At 46.2% G+C, this 26,083-nt stretch overlaps 1 protein-coding gene across 3 annotated transcripts in view; it reads right to left on the reverse strand.

The window, feature by feature from the left end:
* The window catches only part of eml1 (EMAP like 1), a 276,638-nt gene that overhangs the window by 90,718 nt on the left and 159,837 nt on the right, over nt 1–26,083 (reverse strand). For 2 of the 3 annotated variants that reach the window (XM_055641167.1, XM_055641166.1), the window contains exon 2: nt 16,548–16,730. In XM_055641167.1, the coding sequence (XP_055497142.1) occupies nt 16,548–16,730 (183 nt within the window). Of the gene's footprint in view, nt 1–5,666; nt 5,688–16,547; nt 16,731–26,083 lie in introns of those variants that run through there. The other variant, XM_055641169.1, reaches the window with a different exon arrangement.

The raw sequence follows: 26,083 nt of genomic DNA on the forward strand, positions 1-26,083 counted from the left end.
CACAGTGGACCCACTGTGATGGAAGGCAAAGTCTTTTCTCTCCCCTGTTCTCCATTTCTCTCCCGATGTCCAAGCCCCAGACGGGCAATGCTAAGTCCCACGGCCATTTTAGGCCGCGCGGGGCGATTTACACCCCCGCTCCAAATCTAAAAGTCACAATGTTGGAGCCCCCGGCGGGCGCTGTAATGTCCCACGGCCATGAAGCCGCGCCGGGCGATGTACGGCCCCGCTCCGGGTCGTTCCAACCCCGCAACACGGGCTGGCGAAGTCGCGTTGCGGGAGCTCCGGGAAGCGGTCTCTTCCCCCGGACCCGCGAGCTCCCGACGGTCCACCGGACCTGCGGCTGCAGCCGGAGCCTACGAGCCCCAGAAGTCGAGTCGCAGCAGCGAGTCACCACCGCTCCCCACGCTCCGAGGCCGGCCAGCCCCACGATGATGAGTAGTCCGCAGATCCGCAGTCTCCCGAGCCCCCGGGTCGTTCAGGTTGGAGGCCGCTCCACGGTGCTAGGCCCCAACGACAACGGAGACCCAACAGGGAAAAGGTCGGGTCTCCCGGACAGGGAAGAGATTTTAAACAGTTTCCCCCTCCCCCCACATATACACATTTAAAACCAGTATTAAAAAAACACCAACACTACATTTAACTAGACAAAAATAAAAAAAAGACAGACAGGCTGTAGGGGGCGCTGCAACGGGTGAGTCGTGCCGCCACGCCATGACCAGAGGTGGGACGTGTAGCTGGGACATTGTTGGCTGGTGTGGGCAAGTTGGGCTGAAGGGCCTGTTTCCACACTGTATCACTCCATGACTCTAATATTCATACCGCTGGGTTATAAGCTGCCCAAGTGAAAAAAAAGTGAGACGGGGTATGCTGATTGGTTTAAATGAATAACACATTAAAAAATAAACCACATCAGAGCCAGGATGTGTTAAATGATGGTTACACAAAAAAGCTGGAGAAACTCAGCGGGTGCAGCAGCATCTATGGAGCGAAGGAAATAGGCAACGTTTCGGGCCGAAACCCTTCTTCAGACTGATCGGGGGCGGGGGTGGGCGGGGACAAGAAAGGACAAAGGAGGAGTAGCCCGAAGGCTGGGGGATGGGAGGAGACAGCAGGGGGGCTGAGGAAGGGGAGGAGACAGCAAGGACTAACAAAATTGGGAGAATTCGATGTTCATGCCCCCAGGATGCAGACTCCCCAAATGGAATATGAGGTGCTGTTCCTCCAATTTCCGGTGCTGCTCGCTGTGGCCATGGAGGAGACCCAGGACAGAGAGGTCGGAGATAGAGTGGGAGGGCGAGTTGAAGTGCTGAGCCACCGGGCTAAATGATTGTTGCCAGGCCACAAATTCTCTGCACAACTGTTCAGACAATCACAATGTTGTCTCATTTTTTACTTCAGCCCCATCAGCCCAGGGAAAATAATGGCAAAGTCTCTCGATCTTTTCCAATGGCTTCCAGGATTTCTGTCTCACTAATTCCATGTCATTTTCCACTACAATCATTGAGGTCCCTACAGTTACCCAATCTGAATAAGTGTTGGAATTACAATGTGTGCAGCAGAAAGCGACAATTAAAATATATCCAGGGTGAAGTCAGAGTCAGGTGGACTCGTTCGGGTGAGAAGGTTGTACCTGTACAGTTCATTCTCCCAAAACTCTGCCAAACAGCAATTCTAGCCTGTGGAAACAAGGAACTGCAGATGCTGGTTTACAAAAAAAAAAAAAGAGACGGAGTGCTGGAGTAACTCAGCGGGTCAGGCAGCATCTGTGGAGAACATGGATAGGTGACGTTTCACAGAGTGTTGGAATAACTCAGCGGGTCAGGCAGCATCTGTGGAGAACAGGGATAGGTGACGTTTCACAGAGTGTTGGAATAACTCAGCGGGTCAGGCAGCATCTGTGGAGAACATGGATAGGTGACGTTTCACAGAGTGCTGGAGTAACTCAGCGGGTCAGGCAGCATCTGTATAGAACATGGATAGGTGACGTTTCACAGAGTGCTGGAGTAACTCAGCGGGTCAGGCAGCATCTCTGGAGAACATGGATAGGTGACGTTTCACAGAGTGCTGGAGTAACTCAGCGGGTCAGGCAGCATCTGTGGAGAACATGGATAGGTGACGTGGGTCGGGACAGGTCCCTGGTAAGGAAGGACGGAAGAGTAAACTTCGAACATTGCCTCATTTATGAACATCAGTCTAAACAGAAACCTCAATTCTGGAACTAACACTAAACAAAATGTAATTTTAGAACTTTGTGTTCCAGCTATAAACAAAGGACAGTTAAAAATAATTTTACATGCCAGATTAAACACATTGGTTTCTCTTAGATTATTTGCAATAATCGTGACTTTTATTAAGATTTTAGAAAAGCTTTCATTAATAAAACTAAAGTAATGCAGTGACCTATTCCTATAAGGATTTTCAAGATCATGATTTGTTGTACCTATTCTGTGTATTCTATGAATATTTTTAGAAATGAGGAACTGTAGATTTACAAAGGAACATGGATAGATGACATTTCACAGAGTGCTGGAGTAACTCAGCGGGTCAGGCAGCATCTGTGGAGAACATGGATAGGTGACGTTTCACAGAGTGCTGGAGTAACTCAGCGGGTCAGGCAGCATCTGTGGAGAACATGGATAAGTGCCTTTATGGGTCAAGACTCTTTTTTGATCTAATATGTGACTTTCTCAGTCAGGACACTTCTTCAGATTTGAAAGGTGACAATTTGGGTTTGGGCCCTTCTTCAGACGGGCCTAACTAATTTCAGACAATTTCAGACTGTTTCAGACAACGTATTCACACAATTCTAACGTATCAGGAGCTTGATGGCCACGACACGAAGGCCCAAACGCCGCCCGCTACGGGAGTAAGATCGTCCCGTCAACAGAAGGCTCGAGGCCCCAGACCGCGGGAGAACACAGAAGGGAAAAGATTGAACTTTTTTTCACCTTCCACCACAGTGAGGAATGTGGAGGGGTCACTGTGGTGGATGTTTATGTTAAAATGTATTTTGTGTGTTCTGTTGCTTTTTATTGGTATGACTGTATGGCAAATCAAATTCCTCATATGTTGCAAAACATACTTGGCTAATAAAGTATGATTATGATTCTGATGATTATTAAATATTAACCTTTGGGAAAATGAGTCCTGTAAGAATTGAAAAGGGTGACCACAACTATCTCTGCCGTGCAATGGTTTCACATCTTATTTTCTTTGTGGTGCTTCACATCATAGGCAGGAGCAAACGGGTTTGCAAACCCTTGACTTTCTTCCTTATCGAGCACAGGAATTAAAACTCCGTCACGACAGCCTGTGGCTTTTCCATTTACACATGGCCAGCTTCATTCACTCAGCATCAGATCAACATGTGCGTTTTCAAAGCTGACGGATAGTGAAAGGCCTGGATAGAGTGGATGTGGAGAGGATGTTTCCACTAGTGGGAGAGTCTAGGACCAGGGGGCACAGCCTCAGAATTACATGACGTTCCTTTAGGAAGGAGATGAGGAGGAATTTCTTTAGTCAGAGGGTGGTGAATCTGTGGGATTCATTGCCACAGAAGGCTGTGGAGGGTAATACAATGGATATATTTAAGGCAGAGATAGATAGATTCTTGATTATAGACAATAGACAATAGGTGCAGGAGTGGGCCATTCGGCCCTTCGAGCCAGCACCGCCATTCAATGTGATCATGTACATAGAAACATAGAAAATAGGTGCAGGAGTAGGCCATTCGGCCCTTCGAACCTGCACCGCCATTCAATATGATCATGGCTGATCATCCAACTCAGTATCCTGTACCTGCCTTCTCTCCATACCCCCTGATCCCTTTAGCCACAAGGGCCACATCTAACTCCCTCTTAAATGTAGCCAATGAACTGGCCTCAACTACCTTCTGTGGCAGAGAATTCCACAGATTCACCACTCTCTGTGTGGAAAATGTTTTTCTCATCTCGGTCCTAAAAGATTTCCCCCTTATCCTTAAACTGTGACCCCTTGTCCTGGACTTCCCCAACATCGGGAACAATCTTCCTGCATCTAGCCTGTCCAACCCCTTAAGAATTTTGTAAGTTTATATAAGATCCCCCCTCAATCTTCTAAATTCTAGCGAGTACGGGAATAGTACGGGTGTCAAGAATTACGGGGAGAAGGCAGGAGAATGGGGTTAGGAGAGAGTGATAGATCAGCCATGATTGAATGGCGGAGTAGACTTGAGGGGCTGAATGGCCTAATTCTGCTCCTATCACATATGACTTTTCTTGAGCATGCACAGCAGAGAAAGCAGCCTTGCCGATGAGCAACAACTGCAGCCCGGGAGCCCGTTCTGCCCAATACATCACTGTTATTTTACCTGGATTGAGTCTGCAACCAACCAACAACGCATGTGGTGAGTGGTCTTCAACCTTCATCAGCAAAGCTCAGTCATTGCACTATACGACCAACATTGTCATTCTGTCACTACTAACTATCCAAATAAAGTTTTACATTTGTTAAAAACTATGTACAAACAGGACACACGAGGGCATTATCAATGCTATCCATCCTCAGGTACTGTATTTTGCATTGAACAGAGTAGAGAAACTGTTCAATTTTAATTTAAAGTTTTCATTTTTAATTTGAAGTTTCTAAAATTTTAAAGTTTCTTAATTTCCAAGGCTTTAAAACCCTCTTCCTCCCCCCTAACCTCCCCCCATTCCTCCTCCCTCCGGCCCCACCTATTTCTCCCCTCTCCCTCCTCTTCCACCTCCATTCCTTCCTCTAGCTTCACAATTTGCACTACTTGTCTCACACCTTCTGTCCTGTCATCTCTGGCCTCCGTCCAACCATCTGTCTATCAAATAAAAAAACCTCCTCACCTGTATTCACCGGAATCAAGGGATATGGGGAAAAAGCAGGAACGGGGAACTGGTTTTGGATGATCATATTGAATGGCGGTGCTGGCTCGAGGGGCCGAATGGCCAACTCCTGCACCTATTTCCTATGCTGCCTGCCAGGCTTTGTCCTGCCCCTCCTCTCTTCCAGCTTTCTACCCTCTCACCACACAAACACAAACAGTCTGAAGAAGGGTCCCGACCCGAAGCATCACCCATCTGTCTTCTACAGAGATCCAGCCTGACCATCTGAGTTCCTCCAGCACCTTGTGTCTTTTTTTTCTAAATTGCTGCTGGGTGCTGTCTGTATGGAGTTTGCACGTTCTCCCTGGCTGTGACTGTGGGTTTCCTTCGGATGCTCCGATTTCCTCCCACATCCCAAAGATGTACAGGTTTGTTGGCTTTGGTAAGTTGTAGAATTGTCTCGAGTGTGTGGGCTAGTATGCAGGGTGATTGCTTGTTGCCATGGACACAGTGGGCTGAAGGGCCTGTTTCCGTGCTGTGTCTCTAAAGCCAAAAACATCTGCAGTTCCTTGTATACCCATGTCAATCTTATCGTTCAAATCAAAAAAATTATATGCTTATGAAAATGTAGGAGCAGCATTTTAAAATATACATCCTTACATGCAATCCATCATATTTAATTCACTTGATAGCTGCTGGGATTTTAATGTATTTTAAAGCCACAGTAACCCAGTTGCAGGCATCTTCCACAAACTTGCACTATGCATGTTGTTCTTTGGGGAGCTTGTTTCACATGGAATTGAAGGGAGCCTCGTTCATTCAATCACTTACCTGCTTTGCTATTTCTGCCCTGTTTATCTGCCTCTGTTCGTCTAGATGCTGCCTGATCTAAAGATCCATAAGGAGGAGCATTTGACAACGAAAGACAGACGGAGAAACAAAGAAGAAGAGGAAAATAAAAGGTAAATGCGACTGAAGATCGAAAAATGCCAGAGAGAAACGTCTGACAGTGCAATATAAATAAAAGATCAAAGAGTCACGGAACTGAAAGTAGAGCAGATATGAAAGGAGGACAGTAACACCCCAAACCATACTGTCATTTATAAATCACTGAATAAAGAAAGCAAACTCAAAAAGACATCAAAATTAATCGAGAAATTATTTAAAAAGCAGCTTTCTTCTGTCAAAATAATGTCAGCTTGAAACATTACAGTAAAAACTATTGACGCGATCAACTGATTTTAGTTTAGTTTAGTTTAGAGATACAGCGCGGAAACAGGCCCTATCGGCCCACCAAGTCCGCGCCGACCAGCGATCCCCGCACATTAACACTATCCTATATCCACTAGGGACAATCTTTACATTTACCATTAACCTACAAACCTGTACGTCTTTGGAGTGTGGGAGGAAACCGAAGATCTTGGAGAAAACCCACGCGGGTCACGGGGAGAATGTTCAAACTGCGTACAGACAGCACCCGTAGTCAGGATCGAACCCGGGTCTCCGGCGCTGCATTCGCTGTAAGGCAGCAACTCTACCGCTGCGCCTCCGTGACCGCCCCGAGAATGTTTCACATCTTTGCGAAAAACCGCTGCTGCTATAAACTTATTTATACTAACATATTACCTGATGAGGGAAAACTAAACTCACTCACTCATGAGTGAACTTCAAACATTGCCTCATTTATGAGCTTCAGTTGAAAGGAAAATCTCAACAGCCAACAGCCAACAAAACGCAATTTTAGATCTCGGTGTTCCATTCCATACATAAAGAACAGCTAAAAATAATTGTACATGCCAGATTAAACACATTGCATTCTATTAAACAATAATCGTAAAATAAAGATTCTGCCACTTTTATTGAGATTTTCAAAACGCTTTAATTAATAAAACTGAAATAATGCAGTGACATATTCCTATAAGGATTTTCAAGATTATGATTTATTGTGCCTATTCTGTGTATTCTATGAATATTTTTAGAAGCGAGGAACTGTAGATGCTGGTTTACATAACAAAGACACAGAGTGCTGGAGTAACTCAGCGGGTCAGGCAGCATCTGTGAAGAACATGGATAGGTGATGTTTCACAGAGTGCTGGAGTAACTCAGCGGGTCAGGCAGCATCTGTGGAGAACATGGATAGTCTGAAGAAGGGTCCGAGCAGAAACATTGCCATCCATGTTCTCCAGGGATGCTGCCTGACCCGCTGAGTTACATAGAAACATAGAAGATAGGTGCAGGAGGAGGCCATTCGGCCCTTCGAGCCAGCACCGCCATTCATTGTGATCATGGCTGATCGTCCCCTATCAATAACCCGTGCCTGCCTTCTCCCCATATCCCGTGACTCCACTAGCCCCTAGAGCTCTATCTAACTCTCTCTTAAATCCATCCAGTGATTTGGCCTCGACTGCCCTCTGTGGCAGGGAATTCCATAAATTCACAACTCTCTGGGTGAAAACGTTTTTCTCACCTCAGTCTTAAATGGCCTCCACTTAATTCTAAGACTGTGGCCCCTGGTTCTGGACTCCAGCACTCTGTGAAACGTCACCTATCCATGTTCTCCACAGATGCTGCCTGACTCGCTGAGTTACTCCAGCACTCTGTGAAACGTCACCTATCCATGTTCTCCACAGATGCTGCCTGACCCACTGAGTTACTCCAGCACTCTGTGAAACGTCACCTATCCATGTTCTCCACAGATGCTGCCTGACCCGCTGAGTTACTCCAGCACTCTGTGAAACATCACCTATCCATGTTCTCCACAGATGCTGCCTGACCCACTGAGTTACTCCAGTACTCTGTGAAACGTCACCTATCCATGTTCTCCACAGATGCTGCCTGACCCGCTGAGTTACTCCAGCACTCTGTGAAACGTCACCTATCCATGTTCTCCACAGATGCTGCCTGACCCGCTGAGTTATTCCAGCACTCTGTGAAACGTCACCTATCCATGTTCTCCACAGATGCTGCCTGACCCACTGAGTTACTCCAGCACTCTGTGAAACGTCACCTATCCATGTTCTCCACAGATGCTGCCTGACCCGCTGAGTTACTCCAGCACTCTGTGAAACATCACCTATCCATGTTCTCCACAGATGCTGCCTGACCCGCTGAGTTACTCCAGCACTCTGTGAAACGTCACCTATCCATGTTCTCCACAGATGCTGCCTGACCCACTGAGTTACTCCAGCACTCTGTGAAACGTCACTTACCCAGGTTTTCCACAGATGCTGCCTGACCCGCTGAGTTACTCCAGCACTCTGTGTCTTTTCTCTATGAATATCCTTGTGTTTTCGGTGTAGTAAAGGATACAGATTTGAGCTTAGAGGCCGCGGGACTGTGCGAGCGCACGCCGGGGGCTCCAACATCAAGACCCGGTGTGCGACCTCGCACCACCCGGCGTGGCTTTAATGGCCGCGGGACAATCGCCATCGCCAGCCGGGGGCTTTGACTTTGACTCTGACATGGGTGGGGGAGTGCAGTGGATAGATAAGTTTTTTTGGCCTTCCATCACAGCGATGTGATGGATGTTTATGTAAATTATGTTGTGTCTTTGGTCTATTTGTTTGTAATGTATGGCTGCAGAAACGGCATTTCGTTTGGACCTCAAGGGGTCCAAATGACAATTAAATGTATCTTGTATCTTGTATCTTGTTATAACGGATAGTTCTGCCTGAATTTATAAGTTGAGAGATGTTTGCATTACACAACAATTAAGTTTTTGATATCATGAATATTGGTGAGAAATGCAAATCCAAAGCAGTTTTGGTAAATAACATCAATTCTGATTTGCACCATTTTGAATTGTGGGCAGAATGTTTTACATTTCATTGTGCCAGAATTTTACTTGGGCTACTGTAGCTCTTTCTACATTGTCTTTTGCTCTAACTACTAATTTAAAGCACTGACTGATAGCATGCAACAAAAAAGCTGTACCTCGGTACACGTGACAATAATATACTAAACTAAAACAAACTGCTGCCTCATCAACTTAGTTACTCCAGCACATTTAGTCCCTTTTTTGTAAATCAGCATCTAATGTTCATAAATTCATGTGATAGGAGCAGAATTAGGCCATTTGGCCCATCAAGTCTACTCCGCCATCCAGTTACGATCTATCTCTCCCTCCTAACCCCATTCTCCTGCCTTTTCCCCATAACCTCTGACACCCGTACTAATCAAGAATCTATCTATCTCTACCTAAAAAATATCCATCGACTTGGCCTCCACAGCCTTCTGTGGCAAAGAATTCCACAGATTCACCACCCTCTGACTAAAGAAATCCATCCTCATCTCCTTCCTAAAGCACCGCCCTTTAATTCTGAGGCTTTGGCCTCTGGTCCTAGACACCCCCACTAGTGGAAACATCCTCTCCACATCCACTCTATCCAAGCCTTTCAGTATTCGGTAAGTTTCAATGAGGTTCCCCCCCATCCTTCTAAACTCCAGTGAGTACAGGCCCAGTGCAGTCAAACGCTCATCATATGTTAACCCAATCATTGCAAGGGTCAATTTTGTAAACCTCCTCAGGAACCTCACCAGATCCAGCACATCCTCAAAATCCTTCCTCAAAACTGCTCACAATACTCCAAATGCCACCTGACCAGCGCCTTATAGAGCCTCAACATTATATCCCACTTTTTGTATTCTAGTTGTCTTGAAATAAATGCTAAATAAATGTTGTTTTCCTTCCTAGCTACCGATTGAAACGTTATGGGAATCCTGCACCAGCTCTCCCAAGTTCCTTTGGGCCTCTGATTTCTGGATTCTCTCCCCTTATTTCTACAATATTATTTAGTTTAGTTTCTTATTGTCGTGCACCGAGACAGGCACGGAAATCGCTATCAAAATATGGAGGGGACCGGGGGACGGGGGACACAATTTATTGGCGGGCGCGCGCGCATGCGCACACTCACATACACACACGCGAGGCTTCGGAGGCTCAATCCAGCGCTAAATGCAGCTCAACTCTGCCTGTCTTGCAGTCGCCTGGTTAACCTACAGCCCTGCCTGGACTGACGGGACACCGGCGCTGCTTCTCCGCGCTGGCTGTAAACCTGGGCCATATTTCCCGCAAGTCCAGGGAGGGCTGTAGGTTAACCTGGCGGGACAGGCAGAGTTGAGCTGGGTTTAGCGCTGCTTCTCTGCGCTGGCTGTGGGCCTGGGGGCACCGCTCCCGTCTGACTCCCGACGTCTCTGGCCACCCCCGGGTGGGGACGGGGCAGCGCCGGAGAGCCGGCCGGGATCGATCCTGGCTGCGGATGAGGCGCAGGTCTGTGCCACGTCTCGTCTCCTCCAATCACCGCGCTGAATGATCATGTCCCGCCCCCATTGCCTGCTGACCGACGTCTCTCTCGTCCAATCGGCTCCCTCGATCATCAGTCCCACCCCCACTGTCTCACGGAAAGTGGAGATTTCACTGGGTTTTAAAATCCGGGATTACAAAAAATGGGGGGGATGTCCCCCACCTCTCAAAACAGAGGGTGGACGTGGGATTTCCGCCCCAGCCGATGTAGAGTGAAAAGCTTTTATTTGCGTGCAGTCAAAAATACTTTATTTTATCGAGAGGACAGGATATTCCCTAGGACATTGAGGGAAGTTAGTGTAGAAACAGCAGGGGCTATGGCAGAAATATTTCAAATGTCATTAGAAACGGGAATAGTGCCGGAGAATTGGCGTACTGCGCATGTTGTTCCATTGTTTAAAAAGGGTTCTAAGAGTAAACCTAGCAATTATAGACCTGTTAGTTTGACTTCAGTGGTGGGCAAATTAATGGAAAGGATACTTAGAGATAATATATATAAGCATCTGGATAAACAGGGTCTGATTAGGAACAGTCAACATGGATTTGTGCCTGGAAGGTCATGTTTAACTAATCTTCTTGAATTTTTTGAAGATGTTACACGGGAAATTGATGAGGGTAACGCAGTGGATGTTGTGTATATGGACTTCAGTAAGGCCTTTGACAAGGTTCCTCATGGAAGGTTGGTTAAGAAGGTTCAATGGTTGGGTATTAATGGTGGAGTAGCAAGATGGATTCAACAGTGGCTGAATGGGAGATGCCAGAGAGTAATGGTGGATGGTTGTTTGTCAGGTTGGAGGCCAGTGACGAGTGGGGTGCCACAGGGATCTGTGTTGGGTCCACTGTTGTTTGTCATGTACATCAATGATCTGGATGATGGTGTGGTAAATTGGATTAGTAAGTATGCAGATGATACTAAGATAGGTGGGGTTGCGGGTAATGAAGTAGAGTTTCAAAGTCTACAGAGAGATTTATGCCAGTTGGAAGAGTGGGCTGAAAGATGGCAGATGGAGTTTAATGCTGATAAGTGTGAGGTGCTACATCTTGGCAGGACAAATCAAAATAGGATGTACATGGTAAATGGTAGGGAATTGAAGAATGTAGGTGAACAGAGGGATCTGGGAATAACTGTGCACAGTTCCCTGAAAGTGGAATCTCATGTAGATAGGGTGGTAAAGAAAGCTTTTGGTGTGCTGGCCTTTATAAATCAGAGCATTGAGTACAGAAGTTGGGATGTAATGTTAAAATTGTACAAGGCATTGGTGAGGCCAATTCTGGAGTATGGTGTACAATTTTGGTTGCCTAATTATAGGAAGGATGTCAACAAAATAGAGAGAGTACAGAGGAGATTTACTAGAATGTTGCCTGGTTTCAGCAACTAAGTTACAGAGAAAGGTTGAACAAGTTAGGGCTTTATTCTTTGGAGCGCAGAAGGTTAAGGGGGGACTTGATAGAGGTTTTTAAATGATGAGAGGGATAGACAGAGTTGATGTGGAAAAGCTTTTCCCACTGAGAGTAGGGAAGATTCAAACAAGGGGACATGACATGAGAATTAAGGGACTGAAGTTTAGGGGTAACATGAGGGGGAACTTCTTTACTCAGAGAGTGGTAGCTGTGTGGAATGAGCTTCCAGTGAAGGTGGTGGAGGCAGGTTCGTTTTTATCATTTAAAAATAAATTGGATAGTTATATGGATGGGAAGGGAATGGAGGGTTATGGTCTGAGCGCAGGTATATGGGACTAGGGGAGATTATGTGTTCGGCACGGACTAGAAGGGTCGAGATGGCCTGTTTCCGTGCTGTAATTGTTATATGGTTATATGGTTATATGGTTATCCAGTCGAAAAGACTACACATGATTACAATCATGCCGTCCACAGTGTACAGATACAAGATACAACATTCCAATAAGTTTATTTTATTGCAATGTTCCTCTGCATTGGGAAGATACCGCGTATTAAATCATTTGATTTGCAGAATCAGAATCGTATTAGTACACAAAATAAATATTCTGCATTTCGTTAACTTTTTTAAATGTCTGAGTTTTTAAATTTATTGTTGGAAAATAAAGTAATCATAAAATGAGCAATAAATAGAAAAGATAGACACAAAATGCTGGAGTAACTCAGCGGGACAGGCAGCATCTCTGGAGAGAAGGAATGGGGGACATTTCGGGTCGAGACCCTTTGTTCAGACTGAGAGTCAGGGGAGAGGGAGACACAGAGATATGAAAGGCTCTGGTGTGAAAACAAGAGATCAAAGAGGCCAAATTTTGAGGGTATGTTAGCTGGGGGAGGTGAGAACAATGCATACAATCAGTAGAATGTAGACGGGGACAGTCAGACAAGTCGGAGAACTAGGACGGGGGAGGGATGGAGAGAGAGGGAATGCAAGGGCTACTTGAAGTTAGAGGGGGTGGAAGATTGCAACCTTCACTGTTTCGACTAATGCAATCAACTCGACGTGCACAAACGGAAGATCAAAGAGAACAAGTTGTCCAACAACTTTAGGCTGTGCACGCCACACGAAAGAAGAAGTCAATGTTCATACCGCTGGGGTGTAAGCAGCCCAAGCAAAATATGAGGTGCTGTTATTCCAATTTGCTCTAACAGTGGAGGAGGCCCAGGACAGAAAGGTCAGTGTGGGAATGGGAGGGGGAGTTAAATGGTTTAGCAACTGGGAGAAATAAACAGGGCCTGTAAGACCTTTAAAGAATTAATTTTCTCATTCCTCTCAAAACGGAGTGATGTCGGAAACATCCATTTCCCCTATGTCTAGTCGCTGAATGTTCTTGAGTCTTTGGATGTTTGTGTACTGATGTGTATCTGAAGACCAAGCTCTCAGATGCCTGTATGTATCCAAATCTGGTATCGGTACAGAGGCAACTTCTAAATCGGTAAACTTGGGTTTTGGGATCATATGGGCTGTGTCGGTGTCCAATTCTGTCGGAGAGCTGGATAAATATATCTGACTGCATCGAAATGTAACTCCACAAATAAGATCACCTCTAAATGTTCTTTACAGTTGGCTGAAGATGTCATAGTCCAGCCTCGTCGTAACTGAATGAGGACACCCAAACAGTAGATGATCATTCTACTCAGGAATGTCCCACTTCAGCAGAGTTTGTGACGAGTTTACCCACTCACTCACTCACTCGCTCGAGAGTTGGAACCCTGTCTGTTCTTCACTGCCACCTGGTGGTGTTTCTAGGAAGTGTAGAATGCAAGGCCATTGATTTAATTGTGGGTTCCTTATACACACACTACCTGACTTAGGCATTACTCAGTGGGCAGCATGATGGTGCAGCGGTAGAGTTGCTGCCTTTCAGCGGTAGAGTTGCTGCCTTACAGCGCCGGAGACCCGGGTTTAATCCTGACTACCGGTGCTGTCTGTACGGAGTTTGTACGTTCTCCCCGCGACCTGTGTGGGTTTGCTCCGACATCTTCAGTTTCCTCCCACACTCCAAAGACGTACAGGTTTGAAGATTAATTGGCTTGGTATAAGGGTAAATTGTCCCTAGTGTGTGTAGGACAGTGTTAATGTGCGGGGATTGTTGGTCAGTGCGGACTCGGTGGGCCGAAGGGCCTGTTTTCACGCTGTATCTCTAAACTAAACTATACTAAAATTAGGCGACTTGCGGAAGCTCACACTGATGTAAACAATTCAATACTCGGTCCCTAGTGCACTCTAGGCACTTTGTAATTCCCACAACACTGTATGATCACACAAGTTTACATCAGAAAGAAGCCAGTAATGGCGGTGCTGCTTACCCAGAAGGCCGCACGTCTCAGAAAGTGCCCTGGTCACAGCTGGATGCCATTGAGACAGTCACTGCCCTCAGTGACATTGTGTGAAGGGGATGGGCATTCTGACTATGTAAAAATCTGAGGTTTGTCAGAGTTCACGGAACGTAACCCTTACGTACATCGGAGGTGGGGGGTGGGGGGGTTGCTGCTGTATAGTGAACAACCTGCCAATTCTAAAGATACTGCAGATGCTGGTTTACATAACAAAGACACAGAGTGCTGGAGTAACTCAGCGGGTCAGGCAGCATCTGTGGAGAACATGGATAGGTGACGTTTCACAGAGTGCTGGAGTAACTCAGCGGGTCAGGCAGCATCTGTGGAGAACATGGATAGGTGACGTTTCACAGAGTGCTGGAGTAACTCAGCGGGTCAGGCAGCATCTGTGGAGAACATGGATAGGTGACGTTTCACAGAGTGCTGGAGTAACTCAGCGGGTCAGGCAGCATCTGTGGAGAACATGGATAGGTGACGTTTCACAGAGTGCTGGAGTAACTCAGTGGGTCAGGCAGTATCTGTGGAGAACATGGATAGGTGACGTTTCTGGTTGAGACCCCTCTTCAGACAGGGATAGATGACCTTTCCCGACACAAAACATCACCTATCCATGTTCTCTATGGATGCTGCCTGACCCACCGAATTACTCCAGCACTTTGTATCTGTTTTTGCCGTTTCACACCCACGTAATTGTGGCTGGCTTTATGCAATTGAGGGGAACCAGCATAAGTGGAACCAAATCATTAGATATTTAAATTGGTCAAAAGAGTCCAGGCAAAATGGTATGTTTTCCGTGGCTTTTGTCCCAAATTGCCTTCAAACTCATATCCTTTCTTGAGTGTGCCTCCGTTAAGAACACTCTCCAAGCATCAACGCTTTAACTTGGCTTCTGGCTACGTCCATGTCAAAGGAGCAGGATTTGGGCCATTCGGCCCATCGAGTCTACTATGCCATTCAATCGTGGTTAATCTACATTTCCCTCTCAACCCCATTCTCCCACCTTCGCCCCATAACCTTTGACACTTTAGCCTTGAGTCTGAAGAAGGGTCCCGAGCAGTAATATCATCTATCCATCTTCTCCTAAGCTGCTGAGTTACTCTAACACTTTGTGTCCTGTAGCCTTCCCAATCTGTGCCGTTGCCTCTCCCAAGGATGGTGGGTGTATGGAACAAGCTGCCCGAGGAGGTCGTTTGGCAGGGAATTCTCTGCCTCAGAGGGCGGTGGAGGCCGGTTCTCTGGATACTTTCAAGAGAGCGCTAGACAGGGCTCTTAAAAATAGCGGAGTCAGGGGATATGGGGAGAAGGCAGGAACGGGGTACTGATTGGGGATGATCAGCCATGATCACATTGAATGGCAGTGCTGGCTCGAAGGGCCGAATGGCCTACTCCTGCACCTATTGCCTATTGTCTACTGACCAACATTTAGGAAACATTTAGATAGGTGTATGGACAGGTTTTGGGGGATATGGACCAAGCGCGGGCAGGTGGAACGAGTGTATATGAGACACCTGGTCAGGTGTAGACTCCATGACTCTACATTGCAAACTGCTCCAAAGGGTCTCGACCCGAAACGTCACCTATGCCTTTTCTCCAGAGATGCTGTCAGACCCACTGAGTTACTCCAGCATTTTGTGTCTATCATCGGTTTAACCCAGCATCTGCAGTTCCACCTACAAACTCAAGGTATCCCTATTCTTCAGAGCAGAGGAGAATGTGACGTGCAGTTGCTATTATATTTTACACTAGCATGCAGGGCTGGATTAACCATTAAGCAAAATAAGCACGTGCTTAGGGCATCAAGGGACGGGGCGCACCACAGAAATGGTAAATGGTTTACGGCACAAAATAAATCACTTAAAACTTGCAATTAAAAAAAGTAGGAGAAAACTTTTCAAATATAAATAAAGTGGAAGTATACAAAAATAAACATGATTTTCCATCTTACTGTTAGTTTTGTTTCATTTTGAAAAATAAATAAAATTATATTTTATTGTTTATATTTTGAATTACATATATATGGGGGCACCAAAATCTTTTAAGTGCTTAGGGCCTCTATGGGTCTTAATCCGGCCCTGCTAGCATGGGTTGAAACAAAAATACCGAGGCTAGAACTTTTTAAATATCGTCACTTTTAAAAACGTTTTAATATATATTTATTTTACAGAACCATGCGCATGACGCATTTTTATGGACGCACCTGGAACTTTTAACTTTTAACTGATTTTGGAGAGTAAAATGCAACGAAATTTCGTTCAAGGTGCACTGTGTCTAGGTGTATATCTGAATGACAATAAAGTTTTTCTTTCATTCATTCATTCATTCAGTCATTCATTCATTCATTCATTCAATCATACATTCATACATTCATTCATTCAAATAACTTCTCACAGACAGAACGAACCAAAGTGGGTGCAGAGTGACCAGACTTTGGTCATTCACTGCTCATAGCTCTGTGTTAATGCTGCTCATTGCTCCTGTTACTGTACAGCCCTGTTTTACCGCTGCTCATTGCTCTTGTTACTGTTTCGGCCCTGTGTTACCACTCCATTGCTCCTGTTACTGTTTCGGCCCTGTGTTACCACTCCATTGCTCCTGTTAGCGTGCGGCTGTGTTACCTTTGGTGGGGCCTTTCCTGTTCAGCATGGCGTGCTGCTCCTCGGACACGTTGAGGCGGCGGACCACATCTGCCAGGGCCGACTTCAGCAGCTGGATCTCATCCTCCTGCATCTGGACGCGCTGCTCGAGGGAGGCGATGCGATCCGTCACCTCCATGCTGCCGGCAGCCGAGGCACTGTCATCTGCAGGGAGCGGACAAGGACACACTGAGGAAGGGAGGACCACGAGATGCCCGCCCGCGTCTGGGAGAGGAGAGCTCACCTCAGCCAGGGCCAACAATGGTCAGGTCATGACTGCATGGGCAACCCGTCCTTGGCAGTCATAGAGGCCATACACCTGGGAAACAGGCCCTACGGCCCTACTCCATCCCGAACAACATGCCCCATCACCACTGGCCCCACCTACCCGCATGTGGCCCATTCCCCTCTAAACCTGTCCTATGTCCTGTAAACATTGCGATCGTTCCTGGCTCCATTACCTCGTTCGGCGGCTCGTTCCAAACACCCACCACCTGTTGTGTAAAAAGGTTGCCCTCAGGTTCAAATTAAACCTTGCCTCTCTCACCTTAAATCCATGTCTTCTGGTTCTCAATTTCCCTACACTCTGTGCATTCCCCTATGTATTTATAATTCCCCCTGTTATTTCACAATTCCCCCTGTGATTTCACAATGCCCCCTGTGATTTTACAATTCCCCCTGTTATTTCACAATTCCCCCTGTTATTTCACAATGCCCCCTGTGATTTTACAATGCCCCCTGTTATTTCACAATTCCCCCTGTGATTTCACAATGCCCCCTGTGATTTTACAATGCCCCCTGTGATTTCACAATGCCCCCTGTGATTTCACAATTCCCCCAGTGATTTTATAATGCCCCCTGTGATTTTATAATGACCTCTGTGATTTCACAATTCCCCCAGTGATTTCACAATTCCCCCAGTGATTTTATAATGCCGCCTGTGATTTTATAATGACCTCTGTGATTTCACAATTCCCCCAGTCATTTCATAATGCCCCCTGTGATTTTATAATGTCCCCTGTGATTTCACAATTCCCCAAGTGATTTCACAATTCCCCCAGTGAGTTTATAATGCCCCATGTGATTTGATAGTCCCCTGTGATTTCACAATTCCCCCTGTGATTTCACAATTCCCCCTGTGATTTCACAATTCCCCCTGTGATTTCACAATTCCCATTGTGATTTCACAATTCCCCCTGTGATTTTACAATGCTCTCAGTGATTTTGTAATTCCCCCAGTGATTTTACAATTCCCCCTGTGATTTTACAATTCCACCTGTGATTTTACAATCCTTGTGATTTTACAATCCCCTAGAGATTTTAAAATGCCCCCTCTGATTTTACAATTCCTCTCATGATTTTATAAATTCCCTCATGATTTTATAATTTCCCTCCTGATATTTTCTCCTAGCTCTTGTTGCTTAGTCTCTGTGTTTCTCGCTTTCATTTACAACCTATGATGCAACATTAACAGAAGCCACTGATTAACTCATTTCTTAAAATACTAATCTGACCAGTGAGGCTGGAGCACCTTGCTCGGCACGGACAAGTTGGGCCGAAGGGCCTGTTTCCATGCTGGATGACTCTATGACTAATATATTGGTCCTGAAAGGATGCATATACAACTACTGTTTCACGGACAAATTAAAATGATTTGAAGATTCGCATGTTACAAGAGAATGATTCCAATACAATATGAGTCTGCACCATCTGGGGTGTTACAGTTGTGTAATGTAGGTCACTGCTTGGCTTTTGAAAATGAAAGAGGATTGGAGAAGGCTTAAGCTGTCTAACATCCCAGTTCTCCGACCAGTCTGCCTGTCCTGATTACATTTTATTTTTGTATACCTCGTTGTCACCTTCCCACAACTAACGATGATCCATTCTACATTTTCCTTGTGCTTCGTCCACTTTGATCTCTCGCTTTCACACCTTACCCTTCCATATCTCTGTGCTTCCCTTTCCCCTGCTCTCAGTCTGAAGAAGGGTCTCGACTCAAAACGTCACCCATTCCTTCCATCCAGAGATGCTGCCTGTCCCGCTGAGTTACTCCAGCATGTTGTGTCTAACAAACGTATGTTGAACAGTGAAGAGATGTACATATTTAGTTCCCTGCTGATCTGCTGGTCTGTGGCTCCTGTCTATTCTTTAGACTGTACTTTAGAGATACAGCATGGAAACAGACCCTTCGGCCCACCGAGCCCATGCCCACCACCAATCCCCGTACACTAGCATTACCCTACACACTAGGGATCATTTACAATTTTTACTGAAGCCAAATAACCTACAAACCTGCGCTGTCTTTGGAGTGTGGGAGGAAACCGGAGCACCCGGAGAAAACCCACGTGGTCACAGGGAGAATGTACAAACTCCGTACAGACAGCACCCGTAGTCAGGATCGAACCACGGTCTCTGGTGCTGTAAGGCAGCAACTCTACCGCTGTGCCACTGTGCTGCCCTATCCTTTGCAAAGGACTGGCCCTAGGAACAGCATACAACTTGTCATTTGCTGCTAAGACCCTATTCTGTAAATTAAAAAATCTAATTATGTTCAACTTGGGCTGGCCCCAGAGATGCAGCGTTAGAGTTGCTGCCTTTCATATCCAGAGACCCAGGTTTGATCCTGACCACGGGTGCTGTCTGTGTGGAGTCTGTACGTTCTCCTTGTGTACGGGGCACAATTCAGTGTCAGGGTCGACGTGCGATGTGTCTGGATGGAGGTGTCGGTGGAGTGGGCCGCTGGAGGCCCTGCAGAAGCCTGGGGCTCCATTACATCGGGCACCGCTCCAAGAGACTGAGCAGGTGGAACAAAGGAGACCTGCAGCGGCATGGAGCAGCGGTGGAGGACATAGACAACATCGCATGGACAGGCCGACCCCTGCAACTCCGACACAGTGCCGTCGCCAGGGCAACAGGCCTCTATGGTCAAGATAAGACTCTATCAAGATGGCACTGGAAACGTGGCGGCTCGTGTACTGCCTCAGTGTAATCTATACCTTACACCCTTGTACTTATATATTACAGAGCTTATGTATAGATATGTACATTGTTACTAAACTGTATGTATACATAGAAACATAGAAAATAGGTGCAGGAGGAGGCCATTCAGCCCTTCGAGCCAGCTCCACCATTCATTGTGATCATGGCTGATCGTCCCCTATCAATAACCCGTGCCTGCCTTCTCCCCATATCCCTTGACTCCACTAGCCCCTAGAGCTCTATCTAACTCTCTCTTAAATCCATCCAGTGATTTGGCCTCCACTGCCCTCTGTGGCAGGGAATTCCACAAATTCACAACTCTCTGGGTGAAAAAGTTTTTTCGCACCTCAGTCTTAAATTACCTCCCCTTTATTCTAAGACTGTGGCCCCTGGTTCTGGACTCGCCCAACATTGGGAACGTTTTACCTGCATCTAGCTTGTCCATCCTTTTATAATTTGATATGTTTCTATAAGACCCCCCTCATCCTTCTAAACTCCAGTGAATACAAGCCTAGTCTTTTCAATCTTTCCTCATATGACAGCCCCGCCATCCCAGGTATACTTTAGTTTAGTTTAGTTTAGAGATGCACCGTGGAAACAGGCCCTTTGGCCCATCGAGTCCCTGCCGACCAGCGATCCCCGCACATTATGTGTGTAGGATAGTGTTAATGTGCGGAGATCGCTGGTTGGTGCGGACCCAGTGGTTTCCACACTATATCTTAGAGGCTAGTGGAATCAAGGGATACGGGGAGAAGGCAGGCACGGGTTATTGATTGGGGATGATCAGCCATGATCACAATAAATGGCAGTGCTGGCTCAAAGGGCCGAATGGCCTCCTCCTGCACCTATTTTCTATGTTTCTACGTTTCTATCTCAAAACTAAACTAAAAATGAACACTATCCCACACACACTAGAGACAATTTTACATTAATAACCAGCCAATGAACCTACAAAGCCTTTGGTGTGTTGGCACCGAAGATCTTGGAGAAAACCCACGCAGGTCACAGGGAGAATGTAGACTCTCCATACAGACAGCACCCGTAGTCAGGATCGAACCCTGGGTCTCTGGAGCTGTAACGCAGTAGCTCTACCGCTGCACCACCGTGCCACCAGCAAAAAAATAATTTCAATGCACTTAGGTATATGTGAGAATAAAGTATTGATTCTGGTTCATTGGGCCCTCTGTGAAGTTAATCATATAAATACTCCTTGGTGATTTGCCCCGTAGATGGCAGCCTTACTCCCATCCAGCAGTGAGGATGAATGGATCAGAAGCTGCCAGCCCTGTTGGTCAGCATTTTTGTGGTACACACTTGCAAACAAGTATAGTGTGTAGGAACTGCAGATGTTGGTGAAGGTTCCTGACCAGAAACGTCATCTATTCCTTTTCTCCAGAGATGCTGCCTGACTGTCTGCGTTACTCCGCCGGTCTGTGTCTAGCTTGTAAAGAAGTATTATGCTCATCCGCATGTGTACATCATTTTTATTGGGATTTTATCGTTATCCATGTGTACAGAGTTTACAGATCTGAGGATAGACACAAAACCGCTAGTGTAACTCAGCGGGACAGGCAGCATCTCTGGATTCCTCTTCAGAGGCCTGTTATGCTGCAGTCAGAATGTCTGCTTTTTGAGTGTTGTCCTAATTTGAGGAAGGACATTCTTGCTATTGAGGGAGTGCAGTGTAGGTTTACAAGGTTAATTCCCGGGACTGTCATATGCTGAGACAATGGAGCAGCTGGGCTTGTACACTCTGTGGAGTTTAGAAGGATGAGAGGGTATCTCATTGAAACATATAAGATTGTTAAGGGTTTGGACACGCTAGAGGCAGGAAACATGTTCCCGATGTTGGGGGAGTCCAGAACCAGGGGCCACAGTTTAAGAATAAGGAGTAAGCCATTTAGAGCACAGAGTGGTGAGTCTGTGGAATTCTCTGCCTCAGAGGGCGGTGGAGGCAGGTTCTCTGGATGCTTTCAAGAGAGAGCTAGATAGGGCTCTTAAAGATAGCGGAGTCAGGGGATATGGGGAGAAGGCAGGAGGGGGTACTGATTGGGGATGATCAGCCATGATCACATTGAATGGCGGTGCTGGCTCGAAGGACCGAATGGCCTACTCCTGCACCTATTGTCTATTGTCTATTGTCTGTTGTCAGTACATGTGACAATTAAACACTCTTGACTCACGAAGAGAATGTGCTGTCATAGTGGTGTATAAACATTTTGAAGTTCAGAAAAAAAAGGTGTGTTTGTGTTTACATAGAAACATAGAAAATAGGTACAGGAGTAGGCCATTCGGCCCTTCGAGCCTGCACCGCCATTCAATATGATCATGGCTGATCATCCAACTCAGTATCCCGTACCTGCCTTCTCTCCATACCCCCTGATCCCTTTAGCCACAAGGGCCACATCTAACTCCCTCTTAAATATAGCCAATGAACTGGCCTCAACTACCTTCTGTGGCAGTGAATTCCTGAGATTCACCACTCTCTGTGATGTTTTTCTCATCTCGGTCCTAAAAGATTTCCCCCTTATTCTTAAACTGTGACCCCTTGTTCTGGACTTCCCCAACATCAGGTACAATCTTCCTGCATCTAGCCTGTCCAACCCCTTAAGAATTTTGTAAGTTTCTATAAGATCCCCCCTCAATCTTCTAAATTCTAGTGAGTACAATCCGAGTCTATCCAGTCTTTCTTCATATGAAAGACCTGACATCCCAGGAATCAGTCTGGTGAACCTTCTCTGTACTCCTGCTATGGCAAGAATGTCTTTCCTCAGATTTGGAGACCAAAACTGTACGCAATACTCCAGGTGTGGTCTCACTAAGACCCTGTACAACTGCAGTAGAACCTCCCTGCTCCTATACTCAAATCCTTTTGCTATGAATATGGAAAGTTTGGCTTTGATAATGAAAGATGTGGGATTGGTGGTGGGCTAGGACGCAGTGGGCCGATGAGCCTGTTTCCACACTGTATCTCTAAACAGTTTACAGTTTCACCAAAGCCAATCAATCAACCTACAAACCTGTACACCTTTGGAGTGCGGGAGGAAACTGGAGCACCCGGAGAAAACCCACGCGGTCACAGGAGAACGTACTGACAGCACCCCTAGTCGGGATCGAACACGCGTCTCTGGTGCTGTGAAGCAGCAACTCTACCGCTGCTCCACCGTGCTGCCTAATATCGTACATTCCCATTAATCCAACGCAGATGAGAAGCACGAGAATCGGATGGTGTATAGATCAGGTACATGTGAGAATAAAGGTGGTGAGGATCAGCCGGGAAGACAAACGCACCGACATCAGCATTTTGGATGAAACCAGCATGACCAACATCACCACCACAATAATGCAGCACCAATTTCGATGGACTGGCCATGTCATACGTATGTGCTAAACAAATCCTGTACTGTCAACTGAAGGAAGGTCAGCAGGCCAACGAAACGCTTCATGTACAACATCAAGAACAGTCTGAAGAAATTCCACATCACATCAAGCAACTGGGAGCACATTGCACTGGACAGTCACTCCTGGAGGAAATCCGTGCAGGAAGGAGCCACACGTCACGAAATGGAACTACGCCGTGTCGCAGAGACAAAGTGACAGCACCTTAAGGAGAGAGAGAAGGGGGCTCAACGGCTACCAACCACCGCTAGTCTCCACTGTCCACGTTGCACCAAGGTGTGTGAATCGTGGAGCGGCCTCTAAGACATCTGCAGACCCTATGGGGAGGAGAGGAGAGGACAGTCATACTCGTTTCGAGTGACCGCCGATGATGTTGAAATCGTGTTGCTTCGGAGCTCAGAAGGAAAAATGTATAAGTGTGTTTTCCATTGCTTTAATATGGAAAGATGTTGCTTTGATTTTGCACTACGGCAGATGAGCAGAATTCATGAATCTCTGATCAAAGTGAATCAAATGCAATGTCCGGATAGAGATTTCACGGTGAGCGGCGAGGTTGGTAATTAAGGCACTGGCTGGCAAAACTCTGCCACATTCTGGCAGACCTGCACAAATAATAATATAAACACTCACATCAAGACCTGGTTTTGTTTAGTTTAGAGATAACGCATGGAAACAGGCCCTTTGGCCCACCGAGTCAATAGACAATAGACAATAGGTGCAGGAGTAGGCCATTCAGCCATATAACCATATAACAATTACAGCACGGAAACAGGCCATCACGACCCTTCTAGTCCGTGCCGAACACGTATTCTCCCCTAGTCCCATCTACCTGCGCTCAGACCATAACCCTCCATTCCCTTCCCATCCATATAACTATCCAATTTATTTTTAAATGATAAAAACGAACCTGCCTCCACCACCTTCACTGGAAGCTCATTCCACACCGCTACCACTCTCTGAGTAAAGACGTTCCCCCTCATGTTACCCCTAAACTTCAGTCCCTTAATTCTCAAGTCATGTCCCCTTGTTTGAATCTTCCCTACTCTCAGTGGGAAAAGCTTTTCCACGTCAACTCTGTCTATCCCTCTCATCATTTTAAAAACCTCTAAGTCCCCCCTTAACCTTCTGCGCTCCAAAGAATAAAGCCCTAACTTGTTCAACCTTTCTCTGTAACTTAGTTGCTGAAACCCAGGCAACTCTAGTAAATCTCCTCTGTACTCTCTCTATTTTGTTGACATCCTTCCTATAATTAGGCGACCAAAATTGTACACCATACTCCAGAATTGGCCTCACCAATGCCTTGTACAATTTTAACATTACATCCCATTACAGCCCTTCGAGCCTGCACCGCCATTCAATGTGACCATGGCTGATCATCCCCAATCAGTACCCCGTTCCTGCCTTCTCCCCATATCCCCTGACTCCGCTATTTTTAAGAGCCCTATCTAGCTCTCTCTTGAAAGCATCCAGAGAACCAGCCTCCACCGCCCTCTGAGGCAGAGAATTCCACAGACTCCGCTCCAACCATCGATCAGTCGTGCACTAGAAGGGTCTCGACCCCACCCCCTCTGCCCACCTGTCTGCCTATTTGATAGAACATATACCCCTGAATATTCAGTTCCCTGCCCTGGCCCTCTTACAACAATATCTCTGTAATTCCCACAACATCATATTTGCCAATTTCCAACTGAGCCTCAAGCTCATCCACTTTATTTCTTATACTTTGCGTATTCATATACAATACTTTTAATGCATTACTCCCCTCACCTTTCACATTGATTCCTATTTCACTTGGACATACTCTCCTATCCCTTCTGAGCTTTGTTCCCCGTTAATTCTGGTGTCTTTCTTAACTTTTCTTATACTCTCTTTCCCTTTAACTCCATTCTTAGATCTCCAAAATGTCACCCATTCCTTCTCTCCAGAGATGCTGCCTGTCCGGCTGAGTTACTCCAGTTTTTTGTGTCTGCCTTCAGTTTAAACCAGCATCTGCAGTCCCTTCCTACACACTAGTTCTAACCTCCACACTGGGGACAATATGCAGATGCCGATCAAACTACACGTCTTTGGACTATGGAAGGAAACTGGAGCACCCAGAGGAAATCCACGGGAGAACATGCAAACTCCGTACAGACAGCACCCGTATTCAGGATCGAACCCAGGTCCCTGGCAATGTGAGGCAGCAACTCTACCGCTGGGCCAATGTGGAGCCCTGTGTAGCACTAACTGATACATATAAGATCGGGTGAATAGGTGAATGCATAGAGCCTTTTACCCAGACTTGGGGAACCAAGAAATGAGGACACGGGTTTAAGATGAGACGGGAAAGAGTTACATCAGCAGTTTGGGACCTTTTGTATAAACCAGCATTTGCAGTACCTTTTTTAGTTTAATTTAGTTTAGTTTAGAGATACAGTGTGGAAACAGGCCCTTCGGCCCACAGGAAGAACGTGCAAACTCCGTACCGACAGCACCTGTGGTCAGGATGGAACCCAGGTCTCTACCGCTGTGCCGCCCAGTTTCGCCACTTTCAATGGCGGCCTGAACAATATTACCCTGGCGCCTACTCTTGCAGAGGGCTGTGTTCATACCACGAGTTGTTTACTTTTATAGAACTATTGACGATTTGTTTTTTCAGTTCCTCTTGAAACGATCCAGTACCATGTCATTGCTGTGACAGTCCCTGCAGCCATGTAGATTGGAGTGAAATAGAACATTCACGCAATCTCTTGCTTGAATAAACGAATGGTACTGTTGGAATTGGCCCGACAGGGAAGGGTGGGACAGTCTGTGTAAAATAGTTTCAAGAGTATCCTTTTGGGAGCAGTTTGGCTCCTACACAATGAAGTGTTAGAACATTTCATTTTCTAAAGTGGAGGATGAGGGGTGAATTTATCGAGGTTTACAAAATCAAGAGTTGGGCCAAATGGCCAATACCTGTTCCTATGGTTCAATTATGATTTTATTGTCAAGTCAAGTCAAGTCAAGTTAATTTGTCACATACACATACGAGATGTGCAGTGAAATGAAAGTGGCAATGCTCGCGGACTTTTGTGCAAAAGACAAACAACAAAACAACCAAACAAATTATAAACACAATCATAACACACATATTCTTTTACATAATAAATAATGGAAGG

The sequence above is a fragment of the Leucoraja erinacea genome, chromosome 9 (genome assembly GCF_028641065.1).
Source record: "Leucoraja erinacea ecotype New England chromosome 9, Leri_hhj_1, whole genome shotgun sequence".
Lineage (NCBI taxonomy): Eukaryota > Metazoa > Chordata > Chondrichthyes > Rajiformes > Rajidae > Leucoraja > Leucoraja erinaceus.